This window comes from Chrysoperla carnea, chromosome 1, assembly GCF_905475395.1.
Source record: "Chrysoperla carnea chromosome 1, inChrCarn1.1, whole genome shotgun sequence".
NCBI classification, from domain to species: Eukaryota; Metazoa; Arthropoda; class Insecta; order Neuroptera; family Chrysopidae; genus Chrysoperla; species Chrysoperla carnea.
The window spans coordinates 37,171,937-37,189,028 of record NC_058337.1 but is presented as its reverse complement, the minus strand read 5'-3'; the positions used below and the strand labels follow the sequence as shown (position 1 = coordinate 37,189,028).

General features: G+C 29.5%; 1 protein-coding gene across 1 annotated transcript in view; it reads left to right on the top strand.

Moving 5' to 3' along the window:
• LOC123304024 (adenylate cyclase type 6) overlaps positions 1-17,092 on the top strand; it is a 229,251-nt gene that overhangs the window by 92,388 nt on the left and 119,771 nt on the right. Inside the window, 3 exon segments of the mRNA XM_044886331.1 lie at positions 3,033-3,163; positions 10,688-10,694; positions 11,664-11,734. Of these exon segments, the coding sequence (XP_044742266.1) occupies positions 3,033-3,163; positions 10,688-10,694; positions 11,664-11,734 (209 nt within the window).

The window sequence follows — 17,092 nt, the reverse complement described above, 5'->3', positions numbered from 1 at the left end:
TATAAATACAATAAAATGACACACATACGAACGCATAGAAAGACAGACTTAAGACTTAAGTATCTTTTACAACACGACAAATAACGACATTTACCGAATTAGTTTCGTTTCTTCTTCATTTAAATACACCTATACTACAATTATTTGATTGTTTTGTTTCCCTAGTCTACTATTCGTCAACAATAAAACCATCTGTAACGATACCGGTTACAACAATGTTCATAACTTACCTACGACCGCAAAATAACAAGATCAATCTGAAAAACACTGAGCTCAGAAACTTTTTACTGAGCTCAGATTTTTGTAATTTTCTTCTAACTAGATAAATGTTTGCTTTTGTGTGTCATTTTACCTTTGATTTTAGCTTTAATTTATGTTAATTTCGAGGAGTACATTTTGAAAAGATTTAAAACCTTTAATTGCATTTATTGAAAATATCTCAGTTCAATGTTTGTGAAACATAGCATGTTCTTCCCCAGTGGCGTATGTAAGGAAACATGAGCAATGGAAAAAAATTTTCCTAGGAAACCTGAAAATCTATAAACAACACCCTTTTTTTTGCCTTCGTTACTGAACTTGGAGCCCTCTATTTCGAAGGCTCAGTGAGCAAACTGCTTCTTTGCCAATCCTTAAACCTGCCACTGTTCTTCCCCCGTGCCGTTTGGACCAATATATCTAACCGTAGTAATAACAGTAGGTAGCCCTCCATGATACGACTAAAGTTAATTTTTCGTTATATGATAGTTTTACACCTCCTTAAAAAAATTCCAATTTTATAAGCCCTAGTCCATGGCTAGGTCTGATCCTAAAAAGAACTCTGGCCAAGCCTCCAATTCACCAAACGGTTGGACCCTTCGTCGTTCCAAGTTTTATACTTCTATTACTTTTGGCATCAGAGACATATGCCCCTACAAAACACATATGTTTTTCCTTTTTTCGTTGACGTCATGAATCGCTCCCGATCCTTCCCTCTTAAAAATTTCAAACAACAAAACCGTGGCACTGCACTTCAGCCTGTTACAAGATGCTGTGAGCTTCAGCCTGCTAAAAGATGCTTCTCCATTGAAAAACTTTGGGAAATTCTCCCTTTCTCAATTTTTTTTTTCAAAATGCCATAGCCAAAAGACACTGATAATAAAATGAAATAACTTTAAAATTCCCGTTTTGAAATTTGTTTATGTGATAGTTTCAGAACAAATACATTAGTTATAGACAAAAGTTTATTGTTTTATGCCGGTAATTTTTATATTTTTTATCTGTTTATTTTTTATTTAGATGAATCGTGACTAAGTTTTTCTTATTTTCGTTCTATTTATGGAGAATGTTAATATAATAAAAACAATGTACTTATTTTATCTATAAAAAATCTACGTACGTTCGCGTTACTTAAAAGTTAAACTTTTCTGCCAGACTGTTGTTAACTATGTTTTACTACTCCCATTATGTGTCATGGATAGTTATTTAACTATGTTTTTGTTTTTGTTCTTTTTTTAAATAAAGTAATATTTAAATTAAAACGTAAAAAGATAAAACATGTACTTACTCAATACAGCAAAATTTATATCTATAAATAATGAATGTTTTTATTTATTAGTTTTGTTTTCACTACCGAAGAAACTTATTTTGAAAAGAAAAAAACCTCTGAGCAGTAGAGCTTCATCCCGAAGATCAAATTTCCTCCTCATAAGATGGTTCTTATTATTAAATGTTGATTTTTGCCTTTTCCTGTTGAAAACATAGAATATGTATTTACGTAAAAAGGAGTTGGAAATTTCACACCAACTAAGGGAACTTTCATTCCTCTAGCTCAATTTGGGGGGGGGGTCAAAGCAAAGCTTCTAAAATCGCGAGAATCCATGATAATTATTCGACACAAAAAGGGGAAAGGGGCTTGGGAAGTAGATACCCTCCTTCTGGGAAGTTTCTTGACAGTAATTCCACCTGTACCTACCAATTTTCGTTTAGCTAGTCGTGAAGGTCAGTAGAGATGAGTAAAGCCATAAAAAAGCGTGAACTCTTTTATCTTTTAAATTTGGAATTCGAACCTGATAAAAGGGATGTAAAACACCCCCGCCTCTCACCTTTGACCTTCAATACAGTACTTAAGTCTATATTTTCGGAGAAAATATGACATATCTGAATAGGTACTCCAGTATAGTCGAGTACCTTTGTTTTAAAAGAAAAAAAAAATTATTAGTTATACGGAAAAATATATAATAAATTTCTTTATGTATATAAGTTAATTTACAGAGTGCAATGGATTTTAGAACTATCATGTGCCATTGTAAATTTTATTTTCTTCTTTTGATAATTATTAACTTCTAAAAGTATAGTTGTCGAATTTATTTTTAAGAAATATTGATTTATAAAAACCTGTTTGGTTTTAGGCTCATCTACCTATAACCAAACTTTTTGTAACATTTTTATAATAGGGTTTTTCATTTAAAAAACGATTCTTTTTTTGTTTCGACCAGTTGATAATCGAGTAAAGTCCTAACATATATCTTCTATTGTCAAAAAGCACTGTTTTATAAATGTAAAATATAGTAGATTTTCTTGGAGTAGGTAGGGTTCTGGATTATTTCAAAGCTGTCTTTAAGCTTATCATTGACATCAGAGTTAGAACTTCTGTCTAAAACTGGTTTTCTTACATAGCTTATTCAGGCATAGCCAAGAACGTCGTAGTAAATGAGGTTTGTTTTTACACTGGAATAACCATGTATCCATTTTTCCATCGAAATTTGGACGGTTATCTCTTTGCTCCGGAATATATAAATAACATATATTCAGTCATTTCTTTCAAAAAGATAACATTTAAAAATAAACATTTTACATCTCTTTTTTCCTTCAGATATCAGATCGGAAAACAACCTACAAGGAATCTTGAAGTACCATAGTTTATACTTGAATAAAAAAATGAAAAAAGTAATATTGTTTTTTATGTGAAACTAAAATAATATTTTAATAGTTCATGCTTTTTTAATTGAAAATGGAATTTTTTTTTAATGAAATTTGTTTCTTTTTTTTTTCAGTGCTAATTACAATACTATCCAGACCAGCCATGAATGAAGTGTATTTACTTGTTATATCGTACATTGTTTTGGGTACATTTTTATCATTTGAGGTAAATTGTTTCCATGTATTTTTTTTTTCTGTAAAAATTGTTTTTATTTACATTACTCTGATGTTTAAGTTAAAATACTATCATTACTACTCGTATTTAAATACACATTTTCTATTTCTACACATCATCAAATCTTTAAGTACTAATAGATATTTTTTATTTTGCTACTTGTTTTCTGAAATTTCTTCTTCAGTACATCGGATAAGTTTTAGTTGAAATCGTACGTGAACAAACTATTTGTGGCTTCGGCAAAATATTAACATAGTTAAATAGAATTAGAGAAGCCATGACCAATTCTAAAAACATTTTTTATATAGGTCCTAAGGAACGGTTCTGAGGGCTATAGGCGTTAGGCTTTTTAAAATTACGACGGTTTTATCAGAATACCTATGACCATCTTTTTTACAATACAAATTACAAACAATCGAATTATGAAATGTATGCGGAACATTGTATTTTAACCTACATCCATTAATCTATTAATAACCGAATACAAAACTGGGTTGCAGAGAATTCCAATTTTCGATGTTCGTTGGTGAATTCAGTTTATTACAGTTTATTCATGTATTTCCACAAATTAATTTGAATATAAATTATTAAAGCATACACACGGTCCTGATACAAAATTCAATTTATTAAATAACAATAAATGATATTACATTATGATGAAATATGTAGTTTATTACTATCTCATTCTCCAAAACTCGACGTTTTATGAAATGACGAAGCAGTAGCAACAAATTATTTCTTTTTATCGTATCAAAACAGCTTTTTATATGGCACATGAATTAGAATACTGTCTATCACGGCAAGAAATGTTTGTGGATATCACTATGTACGTATTGGTGTGAACGCCATTCTGTATACTGTATTGAGGGAATAGTAACATTCGCAATAGTTATAGCGGACGAGTCAATGCAGTATGATCGTCAGGCCCATACTGGTTGGCGATACACACATTACTTCTTTTGGATAGCCCTACATCAACGTACATAAGCGTACATCAGTGTTGGTTTACATTTGCACTATACTACATCTGTAACAGATCTGCATCTGTAACAGATGTACTATACTACATCTTTTGATATAAATGCAGATCAACACTGATGTACGCTTATGTACTCTGATGTACACAGGTGACCTACTGTACATCAGTATTGATGTAAGTAGATCTACAAAGACGAACAAGTGCACATCTACTAACATATAACTTGATCTAGTATGATCTCAGTTTTTCATTTTTTGATCAAAGGAAATCATTGAAGATGTCATGATATAAAATCCAGTTTTTCTATGCATTTCTTACTGTACATTTCTTACCGTGTACAAATGTGTAAAAGTATTTAACAACCAAATAATTATTAATCTTATTTCGATGTTCTTTGAAATTAAATGAGATCAATATCGATAACATAGTAATCAAAAAGAAAAAAAGATTATTTTAAGATGTATAATTGCAGAAAAAAAAACTACTTGGCATATTCAAGCAAATATTATTTATTTATTCTCTGAGAGAAAACTTGAACCAACTTTTTGTTTAATCAAAGATATCATTTTCCCTTAATGGTGGTCTCAACAATTTTTGACATCATGTGAACCAATTCTCTCAAAAAGGTGCACGGTATTATTCAGCAGAACAAGTGTTAATCGTATGTTTCTCTTTCTTTTTTATTTTCTTCCTACGCTAATAATGGTTTCTTAAAGACATTATCAGTTTTTACGTCTTTTAAATGGATTTTATTATATTTTATAATAGCTGAAGAACTGGAATGCATTTACCTTAGTCAACTATATTCATTAGAATACATTTAGCCATTCAATTACACAGCTAGGCAAATGATTTGAATGGATAACGTTTAACTACTTTATTCATTTAAAGGGCCTCAAAATTGTCATTTAAATTTCATTCCATTGGTAATTGTGTTTTGGTAAACGTACTCGGAGTGAATCGCGGGTCTCTAAAGAGAAAATTTTCCCATTTTGTAACTTATTCATTTCCCGGTAAACATTTAAAATACTATAAAAACAGGTTTGCTGACGTCTTTGTGATACCTAAAATCTTTATTTTACAAGTTCAGAAATATAATTATAATAAGTATTTTAATTATTTATGTGTAGGTACTTTGTTATTTCGTTACGCTATTTGATCTGGTACTGTACTTTCAATTACTTAAATAATCAATTTTAATATCAGGTATTTAATTTTTTTTGTCAAATGGCCATCTTATTGTACGTATGACCTAAGCATCTGCCAGCCAGCCAGTTCATTAAATGTACTAGTAGACCTTACGGCTGAATATCATTGAAGCCGCTAGTTAAACGGCGCCGTTTAGTTAAAAAAGCTAGTCTATTAATTGGACGGCTAATTAAGCCAGATGTTCAAGTAAATTTGTTTTTAACATGATAGAAAGTAACTAAATATTTTCGTTTACCAAGTACTTGTTTACAGGAATAATCAAATTCTTTTTACTTCTTTTCTCATAAATCGTATAGTGTCTGATCGTCTGCTTATCTGTTTGTCTGATTTGGATCGATTTTTGACCATTTTCCCGTTATCCAATCGAGTTGAAACTTTGCAGGCAGACTCGTGGCAGCGCCACAAAAAAAATATTAAAAAAGTCTATAAAGGGGACTATAATTTCCAGAATTTGATATGCATTTTTTATAACATATTTTCTTATATTATTATGTATTCATTTATTTTGGTCTTCATTGAAGAATAAATATACTCACTTTAAGTATATTAAATTTGGTTTTAGATGAAGTCACAAGTACGTTTTTACAGTGTAGTCACAGCGCTAAAAAAACACGACTAGGACAATACTAGAAATTTGTAAGAACAAATTTCAAAAACACTGCTTTAACTGTCCAATTCATTATACCATGTATATATGAAATATACATAGTATGTTAAGTTTAGTCCAAAGTGTGTAACGCCTAAACATATTCATGCTACGAAAAAAATTTTGGTATAGGTGTTCATAGAATCACCTAATTAGTCCATTTCCGGTTGTCCGTCCGTTCGTCCGTCCGTCTGTGGACACGATAACTCAAAAACGAAAAGAGATATCAAGATGAAATTTTTATAGCTTACTCAGGACCTAAAAACTGAGGTCAAGTTCGTAAATGAGCAATATGGGTCAATTTAGTCTTGGGTCCGTAGGACCCATTTTGTAAACCGTTAGAGATAGAACAAAAGTTTAAATGTAAAAAATTAACAACTTTGTTTGAAAATTTTTTTTGTAAACATCACTGTTTACCCACGAGGGCGCTTATTAGGTGCAAATTTTATAGTATGCACTAATATGGGAATATCAGTGTGTGTGTGGCTATTTAAAAGTGGATATCTTTTTTTATTAACGTGACGTCAAAAAACAAACGATTGCGTCATCAACACTGTCTATACATGGTATTTCAACAATTAACTCAGTCAATTGTTTGTTTTCACTTGTTTTAAATTATATCGGTATGAACGTAGCGATGTTTTGTACGTAGCGATGTTATCGATATCGATTTTCAGTATAACAGCTTATAAATATACTAATTTATAAGCATTCATGGAAGTCGTATGGTGTCTATATCAGATTTTTTTATAATTGTGTTCAGTAATACTTGGAAAACGTAATTAACTAGTTCAAGTAATTCTCTAAATCGAGTACTATTATCGAATTGATGCACTATTTTCTAGAGTGCGAGACTCTCTATCCATAAATAGAATCATATCATATCTGTATGCTACCTACCTAGTATAATAATGATAATAATATGTCTATTGAAATGATGAAACAATAACAGTTGTTTTACATCACATTTCGAATTTTGAATAGAAAACAAAACAATCTATTTAATATGAGGAAATGTTTTACATGGAAATTTATAAATATCTTTTACCTATATCAACATCTAGCTGTACATATATATTACCTCAGACTACAGAGAATTTATTTCTGCAGTAGTTATTTTACTATTTAAATCGGTTTAGTATCACGTACTTACAGTAAATGCACAAAATTCTTACTATAGTAGGCGAGGGAAGTGCCTCCATTTTAAAGCAAACCGTTTTAGGCTATATCTCCATAACCGTGCACTTTAGAACAAAAAAGGTAATAACCTTTATTGTAGATAATTAAATTACCTACTTTTTTTGTATACTAATTTTTTTTTGTATCACTGTTTATGACCGACTCTGACGATTTACTTTTTAACTATTTGGCCGATATCCCTTATGATAATAAGTTATAAAGCGTTTAATGTTGCAACCACCGGGTGCAAGATTAATACAAAAGAAGTAGACATAGTGTCATGATATAAATTCAATAAATATATGAAAAATGTTACCGTTAGTAACATAATTAGCAATAAATAATTTGCCTTCTTACCTGTAAAAGCAGCGACCACTCCTTGATATTTTTTTTTAAATAATAAACTTAAAAGATAGGAACATTTAATTATCTACAAAAAAAGTTATTACCATTTTGGCTTAAAGTTCACGGCTGTGGGGTTATAGGCCGAACGGTTTTTCTCAAAATGGCGGCACTTCCCCCCTCCAAGTTTGTAAGGATATTGTGTATTTATATTCAGTACGTTATAATAAACCTATTTTTAGAAAAAAATAACTCCTGTAAATCAGTGCAAGAAAAAATTGTCAATTATCTGTAGTTGTAATGCAACATTAAACGCGTTATAACGTCATAAATATTAATTTAAGAAAAAAAAGTTTAAAATAAAAGTTTTAGGAAATTTGTGTAACTACAATAAAGGTTATTACCATTTTTGGTCTAAAGTGCACGGTTATGGAGATATAGCCTAAAAAAATTTCCTTAAAATGGAGACACTTCCTCCGCCCATTTTTGTAAGGATTTTTGCATTTACAGTAAGTACGTGATACTGAACCGATTTAAATATTAAAATAACTACTGTAATTTACTGCAGAAATAAATTCTCTGTAGTCTGAAGTATATGTATATAAAATATTTTCCAAATAGTTTTATAAATCAACAAGCGTTTTACATGTTTCAAGAGTGTTATGATGATATTGTTGAATAAATTATGACCACATCATGAGCGTAGACAACATAAACAGGATAATTTTTTAAACTCTTATATTTCGGAAACGGAATGGAAAATCGTCAAACGCGTATTGATTAACTTTTACGAAGAATGAAAATAAAATGTATATTATTCTTATACGGAGGCAATTCATGGTCAAATTTGTTTTTTCAAATGGAACTACATATTTATGTAGCAGACTCTTGTTCTTTGCCACAAAAAGAGCCACTTTTGTTTGAAAATTTAGTTTCTAGATATCAATTCTTGCCCCTTCATTTCAGGTATTTTCAGATTAACAGTTACAAACAAAGAAATTTTTTATCAGAAAATTCTCAAAATGATAGTATTTATAAATTCTTAAGTATTTTATATCCAAAAAAAATTTCTTTAATTAAAAAATTTTTAGACAACCTTAAAATGAAGTGCCGTAAATTGAGTGTAGGAAAAATATTTTTCAAACAAAAGCTTTATTACGGTAAAGTACAATGGTGTGCTACAAAAACAATGTCATTCCATTTAAAAAAACAAAGTTGATCCTTGACCCTGTTTGACCAAACAACCCCTATAAAAAACTACTTCATTTTCATTCTCCATTAAATAGAGTCGACACGTGTTTTCGTTTTCAATTTTCCATTCCATTTTCGCAACTTTTAATAAAAATCACTGCGTGAATGTTGTAGCAAAAATTTAATATCTAAAACTTTGCTTATTATAGAAATTTCAATTTTGCTAAAATTAACCGAGAAATTCTCCCAATTAATTATTATAATTAGCCAAATCAATTGTAGGTCAGGTAGAAAAACTAACAAGAAGCTGTTCTACTTAGAAAGTATCAAATAGCTTTTCTGCTTTTCTCTATACCACTGTATTTTTGTTTGACAACAGAACACCACAGAAGAGCTTTGTTGCCAAATATGATAAATATATGGTTATTTTCGTCTTTGATTAAAACTGATGATTCTCTCACACCAATGAGCATTATACAGTTTTGTTTATAATATAATTTAGATTTGTTTGTTTTTTGAGACCGTTGGAAATTTATTTTACACGTGGGTTTTGTGAATTTTTCTTCTCTTAATATCACAAATGAGTCGCACACGCCTTTTTGTTCAAGAAACTTTTCTATTTATTTAATATTGCACAAATTTTATATTTTGTTTCAACAATCTATAAATTACAATTTGAACTTACTCAAATAGAATTTTAATGTGCATGGTATAATTTGAAGTTAATTTTGAAAATTATAAGCACTTGTAAAATAAATTTTTTAATTTGATACATTATATTTTCGAGTATCAATTTACAATGTTGATGCATCATGAGTTCGATTTCATTGTCATAGTTGCACCCTATTAACATTATAGGATTAGAAATACCTTGTATTAGTTATGCAGATGTGTAGAAAGTCCGCAGACTGATATCCAATCAAAAAGAACTAATTTATAGGCTCAAAAAATTGAAATATATTAAGTGTATATTTTATACCTAGGTCATAATGCTCAGAATTATTTTTCAGCAATACACTAATATTTCGAAAAACATCTAATCAAACATAAACATTTTTGTATACAAAATTTCACTTAAGGCGCTTCGATGCCAAAACGACAGTATTATCAATAATGTGAAATTTTGTGTGTCAATTAATGAGTATTAAATACTTCTGTATTTTCATGTCGATTATATTATCTACGGCTTGGAAATTAATGATTAAAAACAGCTCTTTTTACATGGTAGTAGGTATATGGAGAAGTGAATGAAAAAATGAGGAATGAAAAACCATATACCCAGTCAAAAATTAAACCATTCTAAGTGTTATTACTATAACATTACATGTGATTCACATATAATGCTATAACACTTAATCTTATAGTGATAAAGAGTGAAAATGCAAATGATACCAAAAATATAAAATTTTATTTATCAATTAATCACTCTTTTATACATCTTTTGTGAAAAATTCATATTCTTCTCGATTCTCTCTTTTTTGGTGTCAATATGCATTTTTCTCAAAAGCCCTTCAAGAGTGATTAATTGATAAAAATAATTTTAAATTTTTGGAATCATTTTAATTTTACGATATCGAAATTCCTTAAATGAAGATATATTTGACTTAATCATAATACAGCACCTCTGTTTTATAATGAGTGATTTATTTAGAAGTGCTTTTTTCAAAACTAAAAAAAAAAAAATAATAAAAAAAAAAACAACAATGTTATCAGGTTATCTTGATTTCCATACAAAAGAACCATTATTGACATTTATTTTTTAAAGATTATTTCTTGAAAAGCTTGAAGAAATGTTTTTGGCTGTTTTTTTCAAAATTTTTATTAATGATTGCCTATTTTTGAAAAATTTTCGAATTTAGTCCGAAGATCAACCTGAACAGATTTGAGAGCGACCATTACATCTAGACGAAACAACGATTCGGTGTGTTTTATGGCTGGTGAAATCATTCTTCAAAAACCAGGTCTGCTAAAATATAACTATCAATGGCGACCGTTATCGTACCATGAGACTATTTGTTTCCTGAAATTAAAGCCCATGATCTCCAAGACATTTGGTACAAACAAGACGGTGCCACCTGTCATACAGCACGTATAACCATGGCTTTATTCCCATAGCAATTTGTGAATAATTACAACAATTGGCTGTCTAGATCCTGTGACATCGCACACCTATACGTTTTTTCCTTTAGGGTTATGCAATGTTCAAAGTCTACATGGATATTCCGCGTATGGCTAAGCATCTGGAAGCCAACATAACTGGCAAATAGCCAGCGCGTCATCGAAAATTGAATCTGCTTTTTTTTAGTTTTAAAGAAAATATCTGCGAATAAATCACCTATTACAGTAAATAGAGAATTATGCGTCTTTCATTGCATTTCTTATCCCCCGGCTTACGAAGTTGAACGTGTCTGTGTATCTGTATGTCTGCCTGTGGCATCTCAGCTCCTAAACGAATGAACTGATTTTGGTTTTTTTGGTCGAGAGTATTCTTAGCTATTTTTCAAGTTCTATTTTATGGTTCCAAATGGAACCATAAAATAGAACAATGGAACAGAAAAAGTGTAAAGTATTTGTTTCAGTCATATTTTATGAGGAAAATCACGCTATTAAAATCCATTCAATTATTAAGTACTTTGAAACGCGAAATCTTAAATTTTAAAGCAGGGGGAGGGGTAATGGTTTTTTTCCTTATTCGATTAAAATGAATCGTTATTATAATTTTTTGTAAATCTGAGAAAGAACTTGCATTTTTACTTTTTGAGAGTTTATACACTATTCATAAACTTTTCTACTTTAAGATTTATCAAACTCTTTATGTTTCTATTTCACTATACCCTTAACAATCGTTATCCATACATGGCTGATAATATGATTTATTTTCTAGATATGTATATCATTGGCTGCATCACCTAATTCTGGTTTATCATCAAATGGTAATGTGAACGATGATAGTTTTAATAATATTGGTGAAACTGGTGGTGCAGTAACAATTGCATTTATCTATTTAACATATGCACTATTACCAATACGTCTACGTGAAGCATTAATATCAGGTGTATTGCAAGCGATTGTACATATATGGTGTACAATCTATGTGCAACAACAAAATCAAATGAATCGTATTGTTGATACAACTATTAATGATATGGATGGCTTAACGGGTGGCGAAGATCATGGTACAGCTGAGGCGATTAATAATGACAATAAATTTTGGATGTCAACACAAGTAAGTGTACCTACTTATTCTATTGTTTGTAATTTATTGAAATGAAATCATAAACCAGGATGTTAAATCATAAATTCAACAAAGAATACTACCAAAGAATTTTTTCTCTCTACCAACATTTGTATAGCAGAGTACTACTTTTTCAGAAGTGAACCGTACAAATTTTTTATTGCAAGCATAGTAATAATGGATTGTTATAATGGATTCCATAATGATTCATTTAGTATATATCGTATATATATGTGTAGAGTATCGGAAATAACAAATCCTGTTGAAATAAAAAAATCCAAAATTTGCAAAAATATTATAAATTTATTTTTTATTTCTTATGTGAATCTAATTACTTAGCAAAAATAAGCAATTTATTTTTTGTATAAATAAAATCAATTGAATCAATTTTTTTCAGTTCTAATCATGTATTCGTAAAGTTCTAATTAAAAAACTACTAAGTTCTAAATAAAAAGTTCTAATCAAGTATTGTCAAGTTCAAATTATGTCATTGTATTTTTCTTGTATTTTTTTAATAATCGGTTTAATTTTGTTTTAATAAATCAAAGAATTAATATTGTGTAAAATAATTATTCATTGTTTCAACAAAACCTACAGACGTTTTTTGGTAGAATAATTATTAATAAATCGACGCGCATTATTAGAGACACCGAAAATAAATTATCGACGGTAAAAATAATAATCGAACGCGACCGGAACTTACGATTAAATTAGAGCTCCGTTTCTTACGTTTCTCGAAAAAACTAAGTGGCGATCCTCCTCATCTTTTAACAAGATTGCCAAGTCGTCCTCGAGTATTATAATTCGGGCAAAAGTGATTGGAAATTAATCATCGAAGAAGTATGGATGAGTTTGTTTGCTTATCTTTCTTAGCTTAAATGACGTAAAAAAAAGGAATGCGTATTCAACACTGTCTAAACATGGTATTTCAACAATTACCTTAGTCAAATGTTTGTTTTCACTTGTCATTTCATCGTTTTCAATTATCGTTTTAATGATTCCCATAATTATGGTCTTACATCAATGATAGTGATTCATATTACGGGAGTCTTCCGTAATTAGATAATTTGAAGGAAACTTTAATAGCCAACTAGTTTGTTGTTTGTTTAATTCTGCAGTCCCAATGAAAGTTCCTCATTAAAATTTGACATGCCAATTATAGATCTAAAGCAAATACAGACAACCAATTATTTTTACATTTCTTGGCAATTTATATATTTAATTTAAAATAAAATAAAAGTACTTATCTATGAAACATTTCATACAGTGTCCGTCTAAACGCTTGCCTTTTATATTGTTCGTCTACAAAATAAAGAAAGATTTTTTAGTTTTAACTTATAAGAAAAAATTGCAAATACTTTATAAAACAGAATCTTCTTATCTAAGGTTAACCCGATTAAGAAATAATAAAACGGTTTTCTTATTTAGTTGTTGGATCCTACGCATGTTTTGTACCTTTTCCAGATTTCCGTCGGAGAAATAAAGAATTTTCAGTAGAATATACGGTGTTAATGGAGTATATTCAGGTCTTTCAAAAAGTATAGAAACATTTTAGAATTTCAGAAAAACCCTTATTATTTTGAAAAAATTATTAGTTTCCAATATTTAAAAAAATTCTATCTAATGAAATGAAAATTGATTATTCTATGGGCTGAAGCGCGGATTAACTCTTAAATTTGAAATAGAAACCTCACTTTTTTCTTGATTTTTCAAATTCCCCATTAAACAAATGTTCATTTTTCTCGAAACATAATTTTCGATTCGCGTAAGCTAACGCTATAATCGCAAAGCAAAAAAAAAAAATTACTGAGAGCTATTATTAAAATTACTGAAAAGTATTATGTAAAATATTAACGATGTAGCCAAGCCACAAAAAGTTTGTAACAATTGTTAAAATTAAAACAACCTCTCTGAAGAAGATGGGGAAAGTAATCATCTGTCCAATTTCCCATAGAAGATAACAAAGCCATCCCCACCCCCTAATCCACCCTTAGAGGCGAAGTTGTTTAAAATCTAGGCTACCTACATTGTAATTTTATGTAATTTTTACAAACGTCACGATTAAAGTGTTAACTAACGTAAATCGAAAAAATGTTTCAGGTAAAACTAACTTTTTTAAACACAGGAAAAGTGACTCTGTCACCACCTATCGATTTAAAAGAAATATAGGACACGTGTTTTTAATTTTTCATAACAATAAAAACTTAGCTGTAGAATTTGGTAGAAGATGCTGTAGAAAATGGTTTATTACTTCATGACAGACACTGTACATCGTATAATAATTTCCCTTACTTGTTTAAACTATACCAATGAAAATGGTTTTCTTTATTTTCTCTCTTCAACAAATAAAGAAAACATTGGATATTAAAATATTAATTGAAAAGAAGTTAAATTACAAGTCTAATTTATTTTTTTGATAAAGTTTTGAAGCAGTATTATTGTAGACGATGCGATGATGTAAACAAATCAAAAGGTTAAATATAAGTCACAGTTGATTTCTTTTCTTTAATCGAACGTTCTTATATCGAGTGCTTTAATCAAAGATGTTCCGGAATTATATTTTCTGTTTTATTCGTTATATTCTTAAATATCATAGAGGCTGTTTGCTAAGGAAGTACAAAAAATTAAAGAGTATATTTTTGAGCCAATTTTATGGAAAAAACTTTTTTTATTGTTTCTAATGATTTTGGACAAATTAGTTAGATAATTTGCAGAATAATTATTTTCATAATATTGGCTATATAATTTTTTAAACTCACTTAGGAAACAGCCTGTATAATCCTATCAGTATATGTATTGGGAAAAGCTGTTGAGCATTGATAATAGTATACCTTGAATCACCTTGCTATAATTTATTGAGAGATGTTTTTTACGAGATGAGAGAGACTGAGACTGTGTTAAGGCAAAGTTTACAACTCAGAAAGATATTGTTTACGTGCTTTTGTTTTCGAATAAAATTGAAATACAATTATTTCATGCATGTAATAAGTGAAAAATTTTAGTTTTACTGTTTAATTATTAAAGTTGATTGTGATTTGTGTTTAAAATCACATTCACCCTAAATCACTGTTAACCGCGATGATTTTAGAAATTGTAAGATTTTAGAAGTTGAGGTAACTTTCGAAAGACGCACTGTCATGTATTTTGTATCAAACCACCGTAGAACAAGCAGAAAATTACTCTGAGTCGATCAAAGCTGTACTTGAACGCGCGAAAAAGAGGATGGCAAGAGAAACTTGTAGGGTTTTCAATGTTTTAGTCGTGTACCTTCTATGATGCGATACTCTAGAGTACATAAGTGGTAACAATTGTATGCTGAAAAGGCTCTCAGGCAGCCAGCGATAATCCATAATCGATTAAAGGTACACTAGAGCTTCAACGATGGCACATTATAGTCTTCTACCATAAATGCCCTATCCATAAAATAAAAAAAAATGTTAATTTCTAAACTCAAATCATATTAACTAGTCCATTTGTTTGTATTCGTATGTTCACGCCAACATATATGTTATGGAATTAAATTGGTTGCTTTGTAGGCCATTTTATATAGGCATACAAAATGTTCAGGATGTTCTCGTGACGAGTAAATTAGCCTAAGTGTACACATTATTAAACTATTCAATGTTTGAATTATGGGAAAAAATGCATTGTGTACAAAAATAATAGTGTCATACAGTTAATTTATACCCTGTATTTATGAAATTTATGTCAAGGTATACTAAATTTATTATATCCTGTATATATGAAATATTTATGAAGGTATACTTAAGCTTAGACCCACGTTTGTAACGCTTAAAAATCACTTAATTATAACTCAAAAACGAAATATCGAACTCAAATTTTTATAGCGTACTCAGGTCAAAAAAAGTGAATGTATTTGTAAATGAGCATGTGCATGTACTTCAATTGGGACTTAGATCCGTAGGATCCATCTTGTAAACCGTTTGAGCTAGAACAAAAGTTTAAGTATAAAAAATATTCCTCAAAAATAAATAAACAACTTTTGTTTGAAACATTTATTTGTAATCATCTTTATTTACCCGCGAGGGCGCAAATTAGATCAAAACCTTTGTATACATTTGCTCCAAAACTATAAAAGATAGGGAGTTGAAAATTTGCAAGTAGTTTCAACTAATGTTCTTGTGAAACATTTTTCTAAATAAAAAACACTTTTAACAAAAAGAAAACCCACTTCAAAAGAAAAATTTTTCCAAAATAAATTAATATGCGCTAAAAAGTAAAAAAATAACAATAATATAATGTAGTTAAAATTATTGTCATTTTTGGAGTCGGTGTCAGTCAAGGAAACAACTGTGACAGAACAGTTTGCTACATTAGCTAGGCTGACACCGACTCCAAAAATAACAATAATTTTAACTACATTATATTATAGTTATTTTTTTAGTGCATATTAATTTATTTTGGAAAAGTTTTTCTTTTGAAGTCGGTTTTCTTTTTGTTGAGTGTTTTTTATTTTGTGATTTTTAGTGAATCTGAAGTACACTAACTAATTTGTCACTAAAAAAAGAATAATCGAAATCGGTTGGCGTGATATTGAGTTATTCGTCCTCTTATCGTGCATACTTAATGCAAGTTTAAGACTGTTATGGTTTTCTTATGGATGCCATTGTCAGAACTGGACCAAAATGAAATGGGACCACACGGAAAACACCAGCTTACAAACAGATAAAGAATCATCAAAATCGGTTCACCCAGTCGAAAGTTCCATGAGGTAACACACATTTAACAGCGCATTGATAACCTTCTCCTTTTTTTTTTGAAGTCAGTTAAAAATACTTGGCCATAATGAAAAATAAATGGCCATAATTGTGTTAGTTTTTTAACTCTTCGAATTTATAAAAAAAAAAGGATTCTACCACCGATATTCAACACTTTCTATACAGAGTATTTCAACTTTTACCTCAGTTATTTGTTTTTTTCCTTTTTTTAAAATTATAATTTTAGAAAATGACTTTAAAAACATATCAATATCTCTTGTAAATAATAGTATGACACAAGTACATTTTTGCCTGTATGTGTGTTTATTTAAAATGGAATTTTACAAACAATATCTCTCTATGGTAGATTTTTTCTAATTCCCAGTGTTAAAATCTTCTAATATCATATGTAATTATTTATAGAACAAACCGTCAGAGTTTATAGACATAATATTTTAAC